Below are 21,406 nucleotides of genomic sequence, written 5' to 3'. Positions count from 1 at the left end.
TTTTTTTTTTTTTTTTGTTCGACACACCCTATGTTAATAAACACAAGATCCCCTTTTTTTTCTTTCTCATTCCTTTTGATACAACCAAAGTTAAAAAAAAACTTAAACCAAAATTAAACCGTTTTTTAATAACACCTTATATCAAACCACTGATTTAATCAATCTTAACCCAGATTTTTTTTGTACTCGTTCTTGACCAGCTCCAATAAGATTCACATCTCACACACACCAATTGAATTTCTCAAGGTTGAAAATCGGTTAAAAGCTAGAGCTTTTGTGAATATATCCGCTAGCTGATCTTCAGTATCAACATGTTCAATCAACACTTGTTTTCTTTCAACTAGTTCTCTGATAAAGTGATGTCTCACATCAGAGTGCTTGGTTTTTGAGTGTTGAACTGGGTTTTTAGAGATATCAATAGCACTCCTGTTATCACAATACACTTGTAACACTCCTGAATCCATATTATAATCTGCTGACATTTGCTTCATCCACAATAGCTGAGTACACAGCTTCCCATTGCTATATATTTTGATTCAGCTGTGGACATAGATATTGAGTTCTGTTTCTTGCTCAACCAAGCGATGATATTATTTCCCAAAAAGAAACATCCCCCACTAGTGATTTTACGATCAGTCACACTCCCTGCATAGTCTGCATCACAGTATCCAACTAAGCCTTTATTTGATCCTTTAGAATACCAAATCCCAAAATCAACAGTCCCTTTCACATACTTTATAATTCGTTTAACAGCTTCAAGATGTGATTCTTTTGGATTTGACTGATACCTAGCACACATACCCACACTGAAACACAAATCAGGCCTACTTGCAGTAAGATACAGTAAACTACCAATCATCCCTCTGTACTGCTTGGCATCCACAGCCTTACCATCAAGATCTTTTGACAATTTTAATGAAGTACTCATAGGTATCTTGGCTTCTTTACATTTATCCATCTGAAACTTCTTAAGAAGTTGTCTTGCATAAGTACTTTGTGAAATAAAAATCCCTTGATCAGACTGAGTAATCTGCGACCCAGGAAAATATTTAAGCTCTCCAACCAGACTCATCTCAAATTCTTGTGTCATGCTGTTCACAAAATTGTCCACCAGCTTCTTTGAAGTACTCTTAAAGATAATGTCATCAACATAAATCTGAACCATCATGATGTCATCCTCTTGTTCTAAGATGAACAAAATCTTGTCCACACTTCCTCTGTTATAGCCCTTCTCCATAAGAAAACTAGTTAGTCTTTCATACCAAGCTCTTGGAGCCTGCTTCAGTCCATAAAGAGCCTTTTTTAACTGGTACACATAGTCAGGCTTAACTGAATCTTCAAAACCCTTGGGTTGTTCAACATATACTTCTTCTTGTAAGATCCCATTTAAAAAAGCACTTTTGACATCCATCTAGTATACCTTGAAATTCAGGATACAAGCCATACCCAAAAACAATCTAATTGATTCAAGTCTTGCTACTGGAGCAAATGTCTCTTCAAAGTCCACTCCTTCGATCTGAGTATACCCTTGTGCAACCAACCTTGCTTTATTTTGAACCACAACTCCACTCTCATCAATCTTGTTTTTGAAAATCCATTTAGTCCCAATGATATTCACATTTACTGGTCTACGAACCAGCTCCCAAACATCATTATGCTCAAACTGTTCTAGTTCTTCCTCCATGGCAATTATCCAGAAATCATCTTGACAGCTTCTATGTGATTCTTTGGTTCAATCATTGACACAAAACACTCAAAGTAGACAGTTTCTAGTGTTGCATAATGACTAGTCATCTTTTTAAAATCAATCTGAACTCCTCTAGTCTTCATTCCTTCATTTATGTTTCCAATAACATCTGATGCAGAATGATTCTTGTGTACTTGTCCAGAATCTTCATTTTTCCCTTCAGTAATACTTACTTGTTCTGCATCACTGTCTGAATCATTATTATCTCTTAAAGCAACAGACCAATCATCAAACACCACATTCACTGATTCCATAATAATCCTTGTGCGTTTGTTAAATACTCTAAATGATGTACTACTCTCAGCATAGCCAAGAAATATCCCTTCAGCACTTCTTGAATCAAATTTCCCAAGATAATCCTTGTCATTCAAAATATAGCATTTTCACCCAAAAACATGAAAGTAGCTCAAATTTGGTGTTTTTCCTTTCCACAATTCGTAAGGAGTCTTTGCTGTAACTCTTCTTACATAGACTCTGTTAACTATGTAGCATGTTGTGTTCAATGCTTCAGCCCAAAACTTCTTAGGAACCTGATTTCCATGGATCATTTCTCTTGCCATTTCTTGAAGAGTGCTATTCTTTCTTTCTACAACACCATTCTGTTGAGGAGTTCTTGGAGCTGAAAACTGATGTGAAATCCCATGATGTTCACAAAATTTTTTCATAGACTCGTTTTGGAATTCTCCACCATGGTCACTTCGGATTCTCTTGATTCCACCCCTTTCATTGAGCAACTGTAAAGCCAAAATCTTAAAGCTATCAACTGTATCTGACTTCTTTCGAATAAAACGAACCCAAGTATATCTGGAAAAATCATCTACTAGCACAAATACATATTTCTTCCCAGCCAAACTTTCAACTTGCATTGGTCCTATCAAATCCATATGAACCAGATCTAGAACTGATTTTGACTATACTTCCGGAACCTTCTTATGCTGAATTTTGGCTTGCTTTCCTTGATTACAAGGTCCACATACCATATTCTTCTCTCTTGTAAGTTTAGGTACTCCTCGAATAATATCTTTATTGACAAGAGTGATTAAGTTCCTTATATTCATATGACCTAGTCGTTGATGCCAGAGATCTATACTGCCTTGAGCACTAAAACATTTAAACGAATTTCTCTGCCACATGTAGCAATTGTTCCCTGACCTTACACCATAAAGCTTGACATTGCCTGATTCATCAACCGCTTTGCAGTCTATTTTTGTAAACATAACTGTCAAGCCTTCATCACACAACTGACTGATACTTATCAAATTCGCTCGCAGTCCTTGTACCAGGTAGACATTTACTAGTTGTGGAAGTTTTGTATCACGTGTTGTACCTTTACCTTGTATGTAACCATTACTTCCATCTCCAAAGGTTACTGTGCCTCCTTTCAGTTTCTTAATATTTTGCAAATTACTCTTAGTTCCTGTCATATGCCTTGAACACCCACTATCAAAGAACCAAGGCTCAGAGTCTTCTTGTTCCTCAGTAATCATAGCCATGTTGCACCTAAATCCTGATGATATTGCTTCTGTTTGATACAAATCATTCTTAAATCCATTCCACAAAAATCTCCCTTGTCGATTTAAACTATAGAATCTTTCCCAGAATTTAGAGCAATAGCGTTTATAGTGTCCAAATTTTCCACAAAAATAGCAGCCTGAAGACTTCTCAGATGCGGATGTTGATGCTTTCAAATCAGAGTGATGCACTCCAGCAGTAACAAATTTAGTTGTTGTTTTCTTGTCTCCTTGGTTCTCAATAAAACCCAACCCTCTATGAGTTTTCTCAGTTCTTCTATAGCTTAAAATCTTATCAAGTTGTTTCGTTCCTGCAAACATGTGAATTTTTCTATATTGCTGATCGAGTTCAGATTGAAGTTCTGTGGATTTCTTCTTCTCTTAATTAATTATTTCTCAAGCTTGTCTGCTTTTGCGGATAACACCAACTTTTCTTTCATTAAATCCACAGATTCCTTAGTAATCTTCTTTTCGTCCACCAAATCATTCTGTAGTGATTTGATCACATCTTCAAGATGAAGTTTTTCTTTGATTAAGTCTTGATTTTCCTTCCCTAAGGTAATGAGTGTTCCTCGGACTTCCTTGTAACGTTGAACAATATCAAGAACTTCCTGATCTTCTGATTCAGAATCTGTTACCTCTACTCCATTCTCAAATTCAGTAATCCCCACCATTGCTACTAGATTTATGAGTTCTTCTTCACTACTGCTACCATCATCTAAATCATCTTCAATACTTATCATAGACTTCTCTTTCTTGTTTTTAAGGTTACTCACACATCCCTCATGTGTATGTCCTGTACCTCTGCAAATAGTGCACTTTGCATCTCGAAGCTTAATCGTTGGACACTCACGAATGAAATGTCCAAACCCTTTGCATTCATGACACTGCATATCAGCCTTCTTATCTTCACTGGTCTTTTTGAATACTCCAGTCTTTTTTTGTGAATTACCTTGTTCTATTCTTCTTAAAGCACAATCAAATCTTCTTACTAATAAACTCACAACATCTTCTTCTCCTTGATCTGATGTGTCTCTACTAACCGTTAAAGCTATACCTTTTGGTTTCTTAATTCCATTAAGCTCCATCTCGTGAGCTTGCAGCATTCCAACCACTTCACCATAACTGAGATTGTCTAGATCATGAGAAACAGTTAGTGCAGTCTTGTATCCCATGAACCTTGAAGGAAGACACCTTAGAAATTTCTTGACCAGCTTCTGATCCTTATAAGTCTTTCTAAGAGTTAATGCTTCCTGAGCTAACGCACTTAACTTTGAACTAAAGTCTGATATTGATTCGTGTTCTTCCATCCTTAGATTTTCGAACCGTGAAGCCAGAATGTCTTTTCTTGAGTTTTCCACTTTTGTGGTTCCTTCATACTGGATTTGTAAAATATCCCAAGCTTCTTTAGCAGTTTCACACCCCTGAATTAGATCGAACTGCTTCCTTCCTACACTGCAATGAATAGCACTCAATGCTCTTGAATTGTACTTGGATTTCTTCTGTTCTTCATCAGTCCAGTCGGCTTCGGGTTTGGGAATTCGCTTGCCTGACTCGTCCTTGATCGTCGGTTCCTCCCACTTTTCCAGAACAGTCTTCCAAGCAAGACGATCAATACCTCCTATGATAGATTTGATCCTTGATTTCCAAAACCCATAGTTTCCATCATCCAAGACAACTTTGTTATTGTTGATCAGATCTCCGTAGCTCTCCATCTTGTCCGCAGAATCTCACCTGTAGTAATCCGAACAAGTGTCATTCTGATACCAATTGAAAGTGTGAGAACTTATGATCTGAACAATGAAACAATGATTTCTTTAAACTCTCTTTTGATTGATAGAAAATCTGTTTACAAGTTTGTTCTAAATAATTTTCTAATCTCTCAAAACTCTCTTAAAGAAACCTCAAACTCTTTCTAAGTTCTTAGCTCTTCTCTTTTCTTAAAGACTAAAACTTAGTAGCTAGGTTAACTTTTTCTTGTTTGTGCTAAGGCTTACAATCAGCTTTCGCACCCTATTAATAGAATTAGGCCTATGCCACACAATGGCAAACTACTTATTCTAATCCTAATAGGAATTGAACAATTTTTTTTTTTTTAACAATTAGGAAATTTTCCACTTTCTTCATGTTTACATTCCTATCGTAAACATGAAGCTCTTTGATTTTCTAGAAGTTTTTTGGGCCTTCTAATCGTGTGTAAATCTTTCAGCTTTATAATTGTTGACATAAATAACTCGATACTCTGTTCTTGTACTAGTGTTGAGTTCTTCTGAAGTAGTTCATCCTCTTATTCAAATGTTGCATCTTCATTTACCTCCCACACTCATATATTGGCAAATCTGATCAAACGGACAATCATTTCATCGCCTTCGTTTTCACATGTATTGTATATTTCGCTTGGATATGTATCGTCGTTCCAAAGGCTTTAGTAACCGCAGAGTCCAATTTTCTGCTCTTTTTTTTGGGTGGAATGTGAGTTTTCGTTTCTTTCCTCAATAATTATTTATTATTTATAAAGATGTTAGTCGGCTGCTGTTTAAGTTTGGTAAAAGAGAACTTAAGAATATCTTTTGACTTTAAAGAATATCTTCACAATCTCCGAATTTAATGGGTATAATTGTAGTTTCAAATAGTTTTGGAATATTTATACTATTGATGTATGTATAGTTATGGAGAATTCATTAGTTATATTGATTTTTGTATTGGAATCTGCTCCTATAAATCCGATTAGAATATAAATATACATGGAAAGTTAGTTTTGATTGTGTCTTTGGAATATACACCTCTAAACCCGATTATAATGAATATGGTAGCTACGTAGTTATAGGAGATTGCATTAACTAATTTCCATGGTTAGTTTCTTTTTCTCCCTAATACCAATGTTCTTAAACCCGACCCGGAACTCAAACCGGACAACCTTCCGGGTCACTGGGTCATCGGGTCAACCGGATCCAACCACAGGTTAATAATTTACTGAATTTTAATATATATCATACATATATATGTTATATACATTAGTTTTATGAATGTTCTAACAATAATTTCTATTTCTTATTATTTTAATATATATTTTTGAACTATAGTTATAAATTTTTATTTTTTATCATTTTTTTAAAGGAGAGAAATTTACAGATGAACAAAAACTTTTAAATCGTGACAAAACAAAAAAAAAATATCTTTAACCAAAAAAAAACAGAAAACTGTTTTGTCCCACATCGAACAAGTATAGAAGAAAATGTTCATTACTCCTTCTTTATATAACATAACCTCTACGTACATTGACTTAATTTGTTAAGAATTAAATGGTGGTTTTGATCCGGACCGCCGGTTTAACCATCTGGTTAGCCAGTTTTAGCTGGGTTTTCCTGGTTCTAACCGAGTTTTTTGATAGCCGAGGTTTAGGTATAATCCGGATCAGGATATCTTCCGGTTCGCAGTTAAACTAGTTCAACCGGCCGGTCCGGTCCGGGTTTCAAAACATTGCCTAATACAGTATTTATTATGATAAATTAACATATTTATGTCTTTAATTATTTTCTCAATTTGTTCACACTCACGGGTCTCTGTAGAAAAATCTGTTTGGAAACGATTTTAACTTAACAGGATCCGAATAAGGTAATACCTACGACTAAGGATCCGCGTCTTTTGGTTCTATCATTTTACCACTTTGTCCTCTTTTGGTTCTTCTTTGGTTTTTCAAATCGTGGGGTATTATATGTCATGTTTGGTTTTTTTTTTTTTTAATGCCTAAGTGTACTCCCCAATTAATAGTATAAATTATTATTGATTATATATTTTAATTGATGTGTCAATTGTTCTTTCAACTAAAAAGTTGAACTGTGAACACACGAGACAAACCTTTTTTTTGTCGTATTGATTTATGTCAAATCTCGTAAGTTACCTAAAAGTCGTTCTTCACAGAATTTACTATTGGTTGGTCGTTGCTTTTCTACCAGACGGAATACTTAAATTAGTATACCTGTATACGTGTTGGAAATTCGAGAACCCTATGTGGGCCGGCGATAAGGGGGTGCAAGATGTGTATTTTAAAGCCCAATTTTTTTTTGAAATTTTTTATATGTAATTAAGGCCCATTTTTCTAAAATTGAACTGGGACTATACCAATTTATGAGATATTTACTACTTAAAAAAGGAAATATATTGTAATTGAGTATACCAACTCTTTGGACTGTGATGAAATAATTGCACCAAATTAGGAGAACCACTTTGAAGAAATTTTGCTATATATGGATACTACTATAAAGTAAAGCCTCATGACATCTTTAATTATTATTTAATACTCCAAAACAGTACCTAATTTGGCTAAAAACCACCAACTCTAAATATGTCACATTAACGTGTAGAAAGGTTTAGAAAGAGTTAGTTGCCACACGAGGAAGACTTAACTAATATAATATGGCATATTTGGAAGATTGCAACAACTTTTCAATGCAAATGGGATTTTAATAATAATTTGGATCAGTTATTTAGATATGTTCCGCATTGAGAGAGAAAGAGGGGTAATAAGCAAATACGCAATGGACCAAATGGAAGCCAAGAGAAGGATAGTGTTAGTTCCAATTCCAGCACAAGGTCATGTTACTCCAATGCTGCAACTTGGGAAAGCCCTTCAGTCAAAGGGCTTCTCAATTACAGTTGTTGAGGGACACTTCAATCAAGTAAGGTCTTCTTCTCAACACTTCCCTGGCTTTCATTTTGTAACCATTAAAGAAAGCTTATCAGAGTCTGAACTCCAAAGACTCGGAGGAATCGAGTTTATGATAAACCTCAACAAAACCAGTGAGACAAGCTTCAAGGACTGTATCGCTCAGTTGCTTCTGCAACAAGGCAGTGATATTGCTTGTATCATCTACGACGAGTTCATGTATTTCTGTGGAGCTGCAGCTAAGGAGTTTAACCTTCCCAGTGTCATCTTCAGCACCGAAAGTGCTACAAATTACGTTTCACGCTATGTACTAAGTAAACTCAATGCTGACAAGTTTTCGATTGACATGGAAGGTGCTCAAAACAATATTAATAGAAACTATTCGTTTCAGTTAAACTTAGTATTTGTTTTTTTACTTTGTAGATCCTGAAATGCAAGAACAAGTGGTAGAAGATTTTTCTCCATTACGATACAAAGACCTACCGACTTCAGGATTGGGGCCACTAGAAGACCTTTTTGAGCTCTGTAGGGAAGTATCCAACAAAAGAACAGCTTGCGCTGCTATCATCAACACCGTGAGCTGTCTGGAGAGCTCATCTCTGTCATGGCTAGAACAAGAAATTGAAATTCCGATGTACCCTATAGGTCCTCTTCACATGACAGCTTCTCCACCTTCTAGTTTGCTTGAAGATGACAGGAGCTGCATTGAATGGTTGAACAAGCAGAAACCGAAGTCAGTGATATACGTAAGCGTGGGAACGGTAGTGCAAATGGAAACCAAGGAAGTGCTGGAGATTGCTTGGGGGTTGTGTAATAGCAACCAACCTTTTTTATGGGTCATCCGACCAGGTTCGATCCCTGGCTTCAATGGGATAAAGTCATTTCCACAAGAAGTTAGTAAGATGGTCTCAGATAGAGGATACGTTCTGAAGCGGGCACCGCAAATAGAAGTACTTGGACATCCTGCGGTGGGAGGCTTCTGGAGCCACTGTGGATGGAACTCAATTCTCGAGAGCATAGCAGAAGGAGTTCCAATGATTTGTAGGCCTTTTCATGGCGAGCAGAAGTTGAACGCTATGTATGTAGAAAGTGTTTGGAGAATAGGGTTTCAGGTGGAAGGTAGTAAAGTGGATAGAGAAGAGGTTGAGAGAGCTGTGAAGAGGTTGATGGTGGACGAAGAAGGAGCTGGGATGGAGGAGAGAGCCCTTGTTCTAAAAGAGAAGCTCAAAGCCTCTGTGAAAAGTGGGGGTACCTCATACAACGCTTTGGATGAGCTTGTCAAGTCCTTGAAGACAATGTGAAACTTTTGAGACAATTAAATTGTATTGATCAAGCTTGATCTTGCAACATTTACAAAGTACGTGCTTTATATTTTTGTGTGAAAAAGAAAATAAAAATCAATACGAGTATCAAATACGCCTAATAAGTTTCACGGCTTTTCCCTTTCACTCTGTATTCGACAAAATTTATGCAAACAATGTCATGGCTACCTTGAAAGGTAGTCTAAAATCTATGCAAAAAATGTCATGGCTATCTTAGCCTATCTATAATGTTGTATCACTATGTTTTAAGCTTTTCGCAGAACAAAAAGGACAACAGGATGAGCTTGTTCCCGAGTTTCATTCCCTAAGATACAAAGCATTTCCGGTTTCACGATTTGCATCATTAGAAAGCACAATCGAATACAGTTGACAAACGGACAGCTTCCACTGTGATAATCAATACAGCAAGCTGTCTAGAGAGCTTCATCTCTGTACTTTTTGCAGCAACAGCTAGAGATTCCTGTGTATACTATAGGCACCTACAAGTCCTTGAAGAGAACAAGAGAGCTTAAGGAAATGGTTGAACAAAACAAAGGGTAAACTGAGAGCCTGTGTTAAAAGTGGAGGTTCTTCACACAACTCGCTAGAGGAGTTTGTATACTTCATGAGAAGTCTGTGAAGACGGTTGTCTCTACTTTAAGTCCATGATTCCATCTTCTTAAGATACTTATTCACTACGGAAATAAAATATATTTATCTTTACATTTTTACACTATAAGAAAACAACAAATTTAAGTAATATGATTGCACAAGATATCATCAGTAGTAAGTACCTGTTGTGATGACAATCAAAATAATTATATATGAAGATGAACTCTTAGTAGATATGAAAACTATCAAGAAGTTTATGGATTTAGAGGTCAGAACGAAGAGGTCCACAAAAGTACTGAGTGAAGGTAAAATAAGAACTTTGAAAAACTTTGTTTCTTTATTATGATCTCAAGATGCTTTTACAATATTGAGTCATATTGTATCTTATAGAGAGTTTAGAGAAAACTCTAGAACTAGGTTACTCATCACTCATGATAATAGCTGCGATTAGATTAGTCATCATTTTATCTTGTAGAACTTCAAATTGGTTATGGAGGAGAGGCTCCCCATCAGGTACAAGCAACGTTGTCTTGACTTGTAAGTGTTGATTTAGTTTCTTGTTTGGGCCTTTTTCTTGTTGTACTGTTTTCAGGCCCATTTTGCATATCTCACTTATACCAAGACCATCTACATAACTAAACATTTCACAAAAAAAATTGAGCTATTCTAATTAGTCTACTTCGCATACCATATTTTAGGGTTTTACAGAAACCATCAAAGAAGAAGAAGAAAAGTTGGGTTTGTGAGAAACTTAAATAAAAAAAATGTTTACCATTTATTTTTCTGAATATTTTTTGTTTTATAACTATTTATATTTAATTTTTTTATAGGAAAAAAACTAGATTGACCCAAACTAAGATGTTAATTACAAAATTAACTCATAAATTGTGAGGATTAGATGAGTTATTTTCTTGTCTAAAATACTCGTTTTTACTTTGTTTGGAAAAAAAGAAAATCAAATCCAGAGTACGTAGTTTATTTTGCAAACAAATTTTACAAATCAAATACTAGTTTGCTCAAGATAGAATTGTTGCATCACAAAAAGAAAAGGCAAAAAAAAAAAAAAAAAAAAAAAAAAAAAAAAAAAAAAAAAAAAAAAAAAAAAAAAAAAAAAAAAAAAAAAAAAAAAAAAAAAAAAAAAAAAAAAAAAAAAAAAAAAAAAAAAAAAAAAAAAAAAAAAAAAAAAAAAAAAAAAAAAAAAAAAAAAAAAAAAAAAAAAAAAAAAAAAAAAAAAAAAAAAAAAAAAAAAAAAAAAAAAAAAAAAAAAAAAAAAAAAAAAAAAAAAAAAAAAAAAAAAAAAAAAAAAAAAAAAAAAAAAAAAAAAAAAAAAAAAAAAAAAAAAAAAGACAATTACTTCTGTTTTGGACCTCTACCTTAAATGATAGAAGTGGAGGACCAAGAAAAGATATTACATGATTTCTAAAGGTTTCTAAAATTAATGTTTTAAAAAAGTTTTACAAGATTTTTAAAACTTTTTATCAAGAAATCATAATTTACATCCACTACACTAACACCAACAACAAAAATTACAATATAAATGACAAATATATTTTTAAAAACTTTGTCCCTGAATGCCAGCACGGATTATCAATCTACTTTAGTTTACAAAACAAGATCAAAGCCTCTATGAGTAGAAGACAAATAAAAGATTTCGAACTTCATGCATGTTTTATTAGAGATAATTGAATATGCATAAATCAAGCTTGATCTTGCAAAATTTACAGAGTAGATTGAATTGTTGCATCACAAAAAAAAAAAGAAAAAAAAAGAGACAATTATTTCTGTTTTGGACCTCTAATTAATTGATACAGAGGAGGACCAAGAAGACTGATCAGGAACTTTCTTTCTTAGCTGGTTACTTTCAAACATGCAGTGCTGTGCGCTCAGGCTATTTGTGGTTTTGGGCAGGTAAAAAATTGTGGCCTTTATTATTAAAAGTATTAATATAAAAAATATTATTTCAAAGACAAAAATTAGTATAAGTCAAAACTTTTCTATCTTTTTTTCATAAAAAAATTCTAAGCTAGAATTCCAAGACATATTTTCTTTATTCTTAATTATCTCTTTTACCAATTGTCTTCCATTAGTATTCTTATACTATAGTTTTAACTAGAAAACAAAATTATTTTATGTGCACAAATTTCCTTATACATAAAACATATTTATTTTATTGTAATTGCATAATGTCATGGTCCATTGAATTTTCAAACAAACCATCACTTTACATATTATCAACTTAAATACATATAAACTTAGATAGGAAAAAAAATATGGCTTAATAAATTTTAAAATTTTGGTGGCTTAGGGCAAATGCCCTTTCCTCTTCACCATAACCACGGCACTGCTTTCAAACAAGATAGTTAGAGTGTTTTCGCCTCACCATACACGCAAATCATCATCTACCAGTCTGAGAATCTAATATTTATTTCAGAAATATACTTCTTTGTATAAATCTCATAGACATTCAAAGAAACTGGACCAGAGTTACCAAAACTCCATTACAAGAAAAATGAGCTTCGGTTGCACACGGATAATGCTACTAAAGGGCTTTTGTAGCGCATTTGAAAACGTTGTATAATGAGCAGCTACAGTAGACCCCTTTACCATAGCAGTTTTTACGCGCTATGATAGATTGACCTATTATAGCGCTAATACTCTGCTATTTTATATTATTAACTAGCGCTTAGTTTGTGCTATTATGTTTGTTTTTATAGCAAACATTTCGTGCTGTGTAACTTGTAATGATAACACATTATATGTGCTGGTAGATGTTGTTTCCTGACATTATGGTTCTCGAATTTAACACTATAGTAGCACAAAATACTTGCTATGGGAAAGTGTTATATAGCGGTTTTCTTTTGCTATTGTGTAGTTTTTAATGGCTACTATACCTTGCGATACCATCATTTACAATAGCATTTATCAATTGCGGTTTAATAATGTATTCCAGCATTTTTCTCGTGCTATAATATAAGATTTCTTGGCTTTTATTTTGTACTATGTAATATTTATCATGACACTGAGAAAATTCTGTTTATATTGCAATTTGGATCTATATTTAACCTATATTGAATATATATTGAGTTGCATAATAATTTGTTATTTGAAACATTGAATTGCACAAAATGCAATTAGCTTTAATTTATGAAAGACAATGACTCATAAAATATCATATTCCATAAAGTTAACTTAACAAAATGTAAACATCACATGAACTAAAAAAACATGAACTCGCTCTAAGAGTGGTTATCATGCCATTATTATTCAAAGAGTCTTGCGGTTTGAGGGCTCTCCTTTCTCTACTTTTGGGCGTTTCTTACCAGTGTTGTTGCGTGTATCCTCTTTCATGTTTCTCCAAAATTGCTTATATAGTGGATCAATGTCTTCTTCCTCTAGTTCGATGAGTAGCCAAGGTGAGCACAGGACCTTCTAAACTCTAGCTTTGTTATCTCGTTCAGTTCATCATCCGCATCAGTTTGTTGATCGTTGATTGCTTGTTGTTGTGTCCTTGTCTGAGAGTTGGTAGGGAGGCCGCATATGAGTCCTTTACCTTCCATTTAAGTCACAGTTTATGGAGTACCAAATATGATATTTTTTAGATATGTTTATTTTTAATCAACAACCACAACAATCCAAAGAAAACAATATTATTCAATATAAAAGAGTATAACCTTTGCTTGAATGACGAAATGTTGTAGATACTGTGATATCTAAATCCGGAACCTGAAAATGAATAGATCTATCAACAGGAATCTGCAAAACACCATAAGAAATCTCAACAGTCAAAATATTACCTGTTTGTATATTTCTTAAATCTAATAATAATGACTATGAGTGTTGGATTCTATTGAATCTCTGCAAAAAAAAAACTAATTCCAAACTGAAGCAGTTAACTAATAATGTTGTAATACTCATTGTCTTAAGGCAGATCTACTTCATCAAACAATAAATGAAAATCCAGATTTCATTTTGAAATAAAGAATCAGGGGATTCGAGAAACAAGCAATAGAAAGAGAGAATAAAACCTTTAGATTTGGCGATGATTTTATGTTTTGTTTGGCAATGGTGAAAGAGATGATATGAGTTCCTCTTTAGATTCAATATGTGTTTTTTTTTGGTGTTTGGCGATGGTGAAAGAAGTTTCCAGATTGAGAGTTTATTGGGTTTCCTTCGAGAAAAGTAGATATCGAGATGATCAAAAGTTAATAAAAAAAAGAGATGATTATTGACCGTTAGATTTATTCTAATCAACGGTAGATATGAATAATTTGGTGATCCACACCTTAATCAATTAGCCAATGAGATAATTGTTTCACGATTTGTATGTTATTAGTATAGTATTTTGTTATTTTTCTTTGTATTAATTTTGGAATATGGTGTAACAATTAAATAAAAATTAAAGTTTCATATGGTAAAGCTAGTTTAATTTAAATTTTAAAATTTAAAATTTAAAATTATATTTTTACATTGTTAATTTGTGTAGAATGCTTTCAACTAAGAGATTTAGGGTATAGGGTTTGGGGTTTATATCTTATATTACTATATGATTTAAAGATTTATTTATAATGCTAACTAATATTAATAATTCATAATTATTTACAAATATACATAAAATTATATTTTTACATTGTTAATTTCATGTTTCATATATTGGTGTATAATGCTTTCAACTAAGAGATTTAGGGTATAGGGTTTAGGGTATAGGGTTTGAGGTTTTTATCTTATATTACTATATATGATATAAAGATTTCTTTTTAATGTTAATTAATATTAATAATTCATAATTTTTTCATCAATATTTATTTATTGTTAATATTTGTTTATCTTATTTTCTTTATTTTTTCAAAACTATTTGGTTTATTTATCTATTGATTTTAATTTTGTATATATCCAAATTATTATCCCTAACTAATAATATAACTAATGTTTTTAAAATTGGCTTATTATTATTATTTTTTTTTTGAACAACCAAATTGGCTTATTATCTTTCTATATATATTTTAAATAAATCTCAAACATGTTAAAAAGAAAAATTAAATAACTTGTCCCATTTAAATTAATAACTGAAACATATAAATTCTAATTCAACCTTATAATCCAAAATAAAAACAAAGGGACAATGACCAGTGTATGACACAAAAGAACACAAAGTACTCATGTCTTTAAACTACAAAACATGTTCCCCACTCTGAAACATCACTTGTCCTCATTCTTTTTTTTTTGTCGTCACACTTGTCCTCATTCATTCCTGCTGAAAAAAAAAAAAATTAGTCAATAGTTGTTATTGTCATCATATTTTGCACACATGTAAAATTAAAGTATATACCCACCATTACAATTTTATCTTCTGGTCAAGCAAGACAAAATCCATGTGCATCTTCCATATATTCGATTTCAGGAGTTTGCCTCCAAACTGCAGCATCTTTAACAATCACAACATCCAGTGGTGTTTCAGGAGTTTGCCTCCAAACCTGGATACAATGGTGTTTCTGCATCAGCTAGCTTGGCTAAGAACTCATCTTCTACCTTATCATCCCCATCAGCAACATCAATTAAATCACTCTGACTAACCAGCTCTTCATCCATAAACTCAGCAACTTTGAACAAACCTAAGATCTCTTGGTTCCACTGGCTTGTGTTCTTTCTACACTCAGTCCCTGATTTCACTTCTCCATGATGAAACCAGTCCTCCCTCGACTTGTAACTCCAATCCATTCCCCTTGTTACAAGATGATCAACAACATCAGCGGCTGAGTGGCGATATACGTTGCGACAGTCAATACACGGGCAAATAATCATTGCATTGTCTCCTAAACCTGCAGCCACAGACCTCACAAAATCCCAAGCACCTTTCTCATAACCAGGATCAGTTCTGCAATGAAGTAAAATAAAAGCAAAAAACCAAAAGAAAAAAACGAATTACAAACTTTAAAAAATCTTTAACATATCAATTAAACCAATAAATTCAACTATACAAAACGTTTTCACATACCTGTTAAGATGAACCCATGTCTTTTCCATAACCATTTTATGTCCTTACCCATAAAGAAAACAAAACAAACACATAAGAATAACACAACCACCAAACAAATACCAAACAAAAACTAAACAAACACCAAACAAACATATTCACACATTCAGCAACAGTTTATTAAAACAAAATATCAAACAACCAATTCATTCAACTCGTAAACAAATGCATCAAATATCAGCTTCATTGTGAGAACTAGCCTCTGTGTTCTGATGCAAACAGGCAGATGATGCAGGCAGAAGGTCCGGCTGATGAGATGTGATTACCTGACAAAATTTAAATCGGTCAAAATTTAAGTCAGAGTACATAAAATGGTCAAAATTTAAATCAGAGTACATAGTAAAGAACTGAAATACATTAATTGAATGCCTTATACCTTTCAGGTGGATGAGATCAGCTGGGTTCGAATCTACTGAGATCGGCTGAGCTATTGAGACAGAGACAGAGGCGGAGAGAGACTGAGGCAGGGAGAAACTGAGACAGAGAGCGACGGAGACACAAAGAGCGACAGAGACAGAGAGCGACAGATATAAAGCGATGGATACCGAAAAGAGAGAGACAGATATAACAGAGATAGCTACACAGAGACTGTGGGAGATTTTGGTGCTGAGAATCGAGATCTTGATAATGAGAATCCAGATTTCATGGAATGGGTATTGAAATTTCAGGATAGGAATCAAAAACTTTGAGATTGAGATAAGAGATCTGAAAATTTTAGAGAATCTCAAAAGCTTTTTGTTTTCTGTGTTTTTTTTTTGTTTTTTTGGCTAAGTGTAAAAGACAGTCTTTAATTTTTGATCATAGAATCGAGACTTTTTTTTGTTTGGGGAAAAATATTTTGCCTCCAAAATACACCTTCCCAGCTATAATACTGATTTTTATGTTCCCGCTTAATAAAAATATATACTAGCGTTAATATAATGCTACGAAATACTTGGAATATGATTTTGGTACTTTTAGTAGCAGTTCGTAAATTTGTGCTACAAAGGTCTGCTACCGAAGCTCATATTTCTTGTAGTGCTCGCAAAGCACGAAGCTAAGACAGAGTAAAGCTGATGAACTGTAATATAATAGATCAATCTTGATTTTTTTTTGGACCTAGCTGATCTTGAAAATTTTACAAAGTACATGGGTTGGGTTGTTATGCAAATTGTCAAAATCCCTAAGATGTATAAAAGGTTTTTCTTATTCATAATGTTGCACAAACGATGCCTTATATACAAGTTATAATCTTGACCTAGGTACTTAGCATAATTAACCAAACTATAAAACTATTATATGTTATTTACATGAAAGAACCCTGGCTCATAATACCCCCCTCAAGGTGGAGTATGCAGGTCCCAAATACCCATCTTGAGCTTAAAATCATCAAACTCTTTCCGTCCAAGAGCCTTTGTTAGAATGTCAGCAAGCTGAACTTTGGTCGAGACATATTGAGGAGCAATGACACCACGCACAATCTCATCCCGGATAAAATGACAATCCGATTCAATATGTTTGGTCCCCTCATGGAACACCGGGTTCTTACTGAGATGAATAGCGGACTCGTTATAACAATGGAGAGGAACAGGAGCCGAACAATCAACCACCATAGAAGTAAGAACCTCCCGCACCATAAAATCTCAGACACAGTTTCTGCCATGGCGCGATACTCTGCTTCAGCCGACGATCGGGAGACGACAACTTGTTTACGTGTCTTCCAAGAAACGGGAGAACTATCCAGTTGAATAACCCAAGCCGTGAGAGAACGACAGGTTAAAGAACAACCCGAATAATTTGCATCGCACCAAGCCGTGAGACGAAGATCAGAACCAGACCGGAGAAGAATACCTTGACCGGGGTTACCTTTGAGGTAACAAACTACACGACGAGCCGCCTCCCAATGTTCCAAACGGGGAGCGTGCATAAACTGAGATAACATATGGATAGCATACGAAAGCTCTGGCCGAGTAACCCCGAGATAGATGAGACGCCCAACCATACGACGATATCGAAAAGGATCAGGAAGCAAGGCTCCGGTAGCCATAGCCAAATGATGATTCTGTTCAATCGGGTGAGAAACCGGCTGCGCCCCAAGCATACCCGCATAAGAAATGATATCAAGAGTATACTTGCGCTGTGAAAGATACATGCCAGTAGTGTTGCGAGCAACCTTAATGTCCAAAAAATACTTAGAAATGCCCAGATCCTTCATATGAAAACAAGAGCTCAAATACTTCTTAAAATCATCAATGACATGACGAGAATTCCCGGTAACAATTAGATCATCATCGTAGACCAGTACATGAATACGACGAGTATCATCAGCATACATAAACAATGAGCAGTCTTTTAAACTTTGTTTGAAGCCATATTCATTAAGAGAGTTGGAGAGCTTTGAAAACCAACATCGAGGCGCCTGTTTAAGACCGTAAAGAGACTTATGTAATCAACAGACCTGTGACTTATCATCAGTACGAAAACCCGGAAGAAACCGAATGAAAACTTCCTCTTCTAAGTCACAATGTAAGAAAGCATTATGAACGTCCATTTGGTGTACTTCCCAATCCCGAGCCACTGCCACCTCTAAGAAGGAACGCACAGTAGTCATCTTACAAACAGGGGCAAATGTTTCCGTGTAGTCAAGCCCATCAGTCTGGTTGTTACCAAGAACCACTAACCGAGCCTTGTAACGCTGAAGAGTACCATCAGACTGGTATTTTAACGTGAATACCCACTTACCCTTGGCGGACCCAGAAATTTTTCTAACCTATGTCAAAAATATTGGACTATAATTAATGGGGTGTCAAAAACCAAAATACGGTGGGTTCAATACAATTAAGTCCATAAACCCTTAAAAAAAATTCAAAAATTTCAAATGAATGGTGGGTCAATTGGACCCCCCTTCTTGCTTAATAGGTCCACCAGTGCTTACAGCCAAGAGCTTTCTTACCCGGAAGTAATGTTTCAATCGTCCAGTGCCTTGTTGTTCTAGAGCCGTGATCTCACCACGCACATCCTCTCTCCAATTCTCATCTTCCATAGCTTCAGCATATGTCAAACACCCTAAGAAGTATAAAAGGTTTTTCTTATTCATAATGTTGCTCAAACGATGCCTTATATACAAGTTATAATCTTGACCTAGGTACTTAGCATAATTAACCAAACTATACAACTATTATATGTTATTTACATGAAAGAACCCTGGCTCATAATACAAATAAAAAAAACAATTCAAATCAAATACAAGTATTCTTTATTATGCAGTGAGATAATAAAATAGAGATGGAATGAGATAGCGAGAGGGAGTAAGACAGCACATATGGTCATGTTTTCAAGATGGGAATGCAAAGAGCCTACACAATAGACATTGCTCTCACGTCTGATATATATACCTTTCGTGGCCTCCCCACCATTTATGGTAGTGGTTTCGTAATCCATTGCATTATCTTGTTTTTTTTTTTGGTTAGATTTTGATTACCTGCCATTCACGCAAAGTTTTCTGGACATATGGGATTGTTAAGTCGTTATCTCTCGTTTAAACTTTGTATATGTCAATCTCTTCATTAAACTGAAAGTTACATTATTAGCTGGTGTGCTCTCTAACACAATTGCCTTTTTTTTGTATGTAAACATAGGAAATATATATATATATATATATATATATATATATATATATATTGTGGTATCATATTGTATATTTGTATGTAAGAAACATATGAAATATATTTTACATACAAAAAGATATTGCTCATTTTACAACACAATAAGATAACTTACATTATATTTTCGATCCTATGTTTCGATAAAGAACGATCTATTGGTTTAATTTTAAAGAAAGAAATAGAGAAAGAGGTTAAGCAATGGAGAAAAGGGAAGCTAAGAGAAGGATAGTGCTAGTTCCAGTTCCAGCACAAGGCCATATATCTCCAATGATGCAACTTGGGAAAGCCCTTAACATGAATGGCGATCAATTACCGTTGTTGAGGGACAATTCAATAAAGTAAGCTCTCCTTCTCAACACTTCCCAGGTTTTCAATTTGTAACCATACCAGAGAGCTTACCAGAGTCTGAGAGACTAGGACCAATGGAGTTTCTCATAAAGGTCAACAAAACTAGTGCGGCAAGTTTCAAGGACTGTATCGCTCGGTGGTTGCTGCAACAAGGCAATGATATCGCATGTATCATCTACGACGAGTACATGTACTTTTGTGGAGCTGCAACTAAGGAGTTCAACCTTCCCAGTGTCATCTTCAGCACGCAAAGTGCTATAAACTATGCTTCACGTTGTGTACTAAGCAAACTCAATGCCGAGAAGTTCTTGGTCGACATCGAAGGTGCCCAATACCAGCTTAATAACCAATCTCGAAACCACTCGTTTCATGTAACCTTGGTTTTTTCTTCTTTACTTTGTAGATCATGAAATACAAGAACAGATGGCGGAAAATTTGTTTCCATTACGATACAAAGACCTACCCATTTCAGGATTTGGGCCTTTAGATCGATTTTTTGAGTTCTGTAGGGAAGTAGCCAACAAAAGAACAGCTTCTGCTGCTATCATCAACACCGTGAGCTGTATAGAGAGCTCGTCTTTGTCATGGCTATAAAGAAAAATTGGAATTCCAATGTATCCTATAGGCCCTCTTCACATGACAGCTTCCCCACCTTCTTGTTTAGTTGAAGAGGACACGGGCTGCATTGAATGGTTGTACAAGCAGAAACCGAGGTCAGTGATATACATAAGCATGGGAACTGTAGTTCAAATGGAAGAAAAAGAAGTGTTGGAGATGGCTTGGGGGTTGTGTTATAGCAACCAACCTTTTTTATGGGTCATCCGACCAGGTTCGATCCTTGGCTTCAATGGGATAGAGTCATTGCCAGATGAAGTCAATAAAATGGTCTCAGAAAGAAGATACATTGTGAAACGGGCACCGCAGATAGAAGTGCTTGGACATCCAGCAGTGGGAGGCTTCTAGAGCCTCTGTGGATGGAACTCAATACTCGAGAGCATAGCAGAAGGAGTTCCAGTGATTGGTAGGCCTTTTCATGGCGAGCAGAAGTTGAATGCGATGTATATAGAAAGTGTTTGGAGAATAGGGTTTCAAGTGGAAGGTAGTAAAGTGGATAGAGGAGAGGTTGAGAGAGCTGTGAAGAAGTTAATGGAAGGTGTGGGGATGCATGAGAGAGCCCTCATTCTAAAGGAGAAGCTCAAAGCCTCTGTGAAAAGTGGGGTACCTCATACAACGCTTTAGATGAGCTTGTCAAGTATAAGAGCTTTTTGAAGGCCTTTTTACATATAAATCTTTTAAACAATATATATGTAAAAGGCTTTTTTTGTGGGTAGGATATGTATAAGAGCTTTTTTACTTATATGTAAAAGGCCTTTTGTTTTTGTTGGATATTAGGTTTTCATCCGCGGGACTTAATTATAAATTAATATATTTTAAATAATGATTTTTAATTTATTTAGTTTTCAAATTCCCAATTAACTAAATTTTATCTAATTAATTTATAATTTTGTTTGGAATTTTTTTTTTCTTCTTCTTACGTTTTATACAG

At 34.6% G+C, this 21,406-nt stretch overlaps 3 protein-coding genes and 1 pseudogene across 4 annotated transcripts; 2 read left to right on the top strand and 2 right to left on the bottom strand.

The window, feature by feature from the left end:
- LOC109132493 (uncharacterized mitochondrial protein AtMg00810-like) lies at nucleotides 488-1,684 on the bottom strand. Its single transcript, XM_019244123.1, has 2 exons — nucleotides 1,421-1,684; nucleotides 488-1,276 (listed from the first exon to the last, which is right to left on the bottom strand). Exons 1-2 carry the CDS (start codon nucleotides 1,682-1,684, stop codon nucleotides 488-490), a joined length of 1,053 nt encoding a protein of 350 aa, XP_019099668.1.
- On the bottom strand, nucleotides 3,648-4,973 carry LOC104783843. Its single transcript, XM_010508946.1, has one exon. The coding sequence runs from the start codon at nucleotides 4,971-4,973 to the stop codon at nucleotides 3,648-3,650; it is 1,326 nt and encodes a 441-aa protein (XP_010507248.1).
- Nucleotides 7,783-9,368, top strand: LOC104780479 (UDP-glycosyltransferase 76E6-like). 2 transcript variants are annotated; one of them, XM_010504980.2, is made up of 2 exons: nucleotides 7,783-8,238; nucleotides 8,348-9,368. In XM_010504980.2, exons 1-2 carry the CDS (start codon nucleotides 7,797-7,799, stop codon nucleotides 9,223-9,225), a joined length of 1,320 nt encoding a protein of 439 aa, XP_010503282.1. In that variant the 5' UTR covers nucleotides 7,783-7,796; the 3' UTR covers nucleotides 9,226-9,368. The 2 variants fall into 2 exon arrangements, with proteins under 2 accessions (XP_010503282.1, XP_010503281.1); XM_010504979.2 differs by having other exon boundaries at nucleotides 7,783-8,277.
- On the top strand, nucleotides 19,565-21,260 carry LOC104780478 (annotated as a pseudogene).

This window comes from Camelina sativa, chromosome 4 (genome assembly GCF_000633955.1).
Source record: "Camelina sativa cultivar DH55 chromosome 4, Cs, whole genome shotgun sequence".
NCBI classification, from domain to species: domain Eukaryota; kingdom Viridiplantae; phylum Streptophyta; class Magnoliopsida; order Brassicales; family Brassicaceae; genus Camelina; species Camelina sativa.
This window is presented reverse-complemented; position numbering and strand designations above follow the sequence as displayed.

Bases quoted from the DNA above. Each gene is read 5' to 3' on its own strand.
- LOC109132493 (XM_019244123.1), bottom strand. From the start codon at position 1,684: ATGGAGGAAGAACTAGAACAGTTTGAGCATAATGATGTTTGGGAGCTG. The intron at 1,277-1,420 runs GTATACTAGATG...GGACTGAAGCAG, and splicing joins CTTGTATCCTGAATTTCAAG to GCTCCAAGAGCTTGGTATGA.
- LOC104783843 (XM_010508946.1), bottom strand. From the start codon at position 4,973: ATGGAGAGCTACGGAGATCTGATCAACAATAACAAAGTTGTCTTGGAT.
- LOC104780479 (XM_010504979.2), top strand. From the start codon at position 7,797: ATGGACCAAATGGAAGCCAAGAGAAGGATAGTGTTAGTTCCAATTCCA. The intron at 8,278-8,347 runs GTGCTCAAAACA...TTTACTTTGTAG, and splicing joins GTTTTCGATTGACATGGAAG to ATCCTGAAATGCAAGAACAA.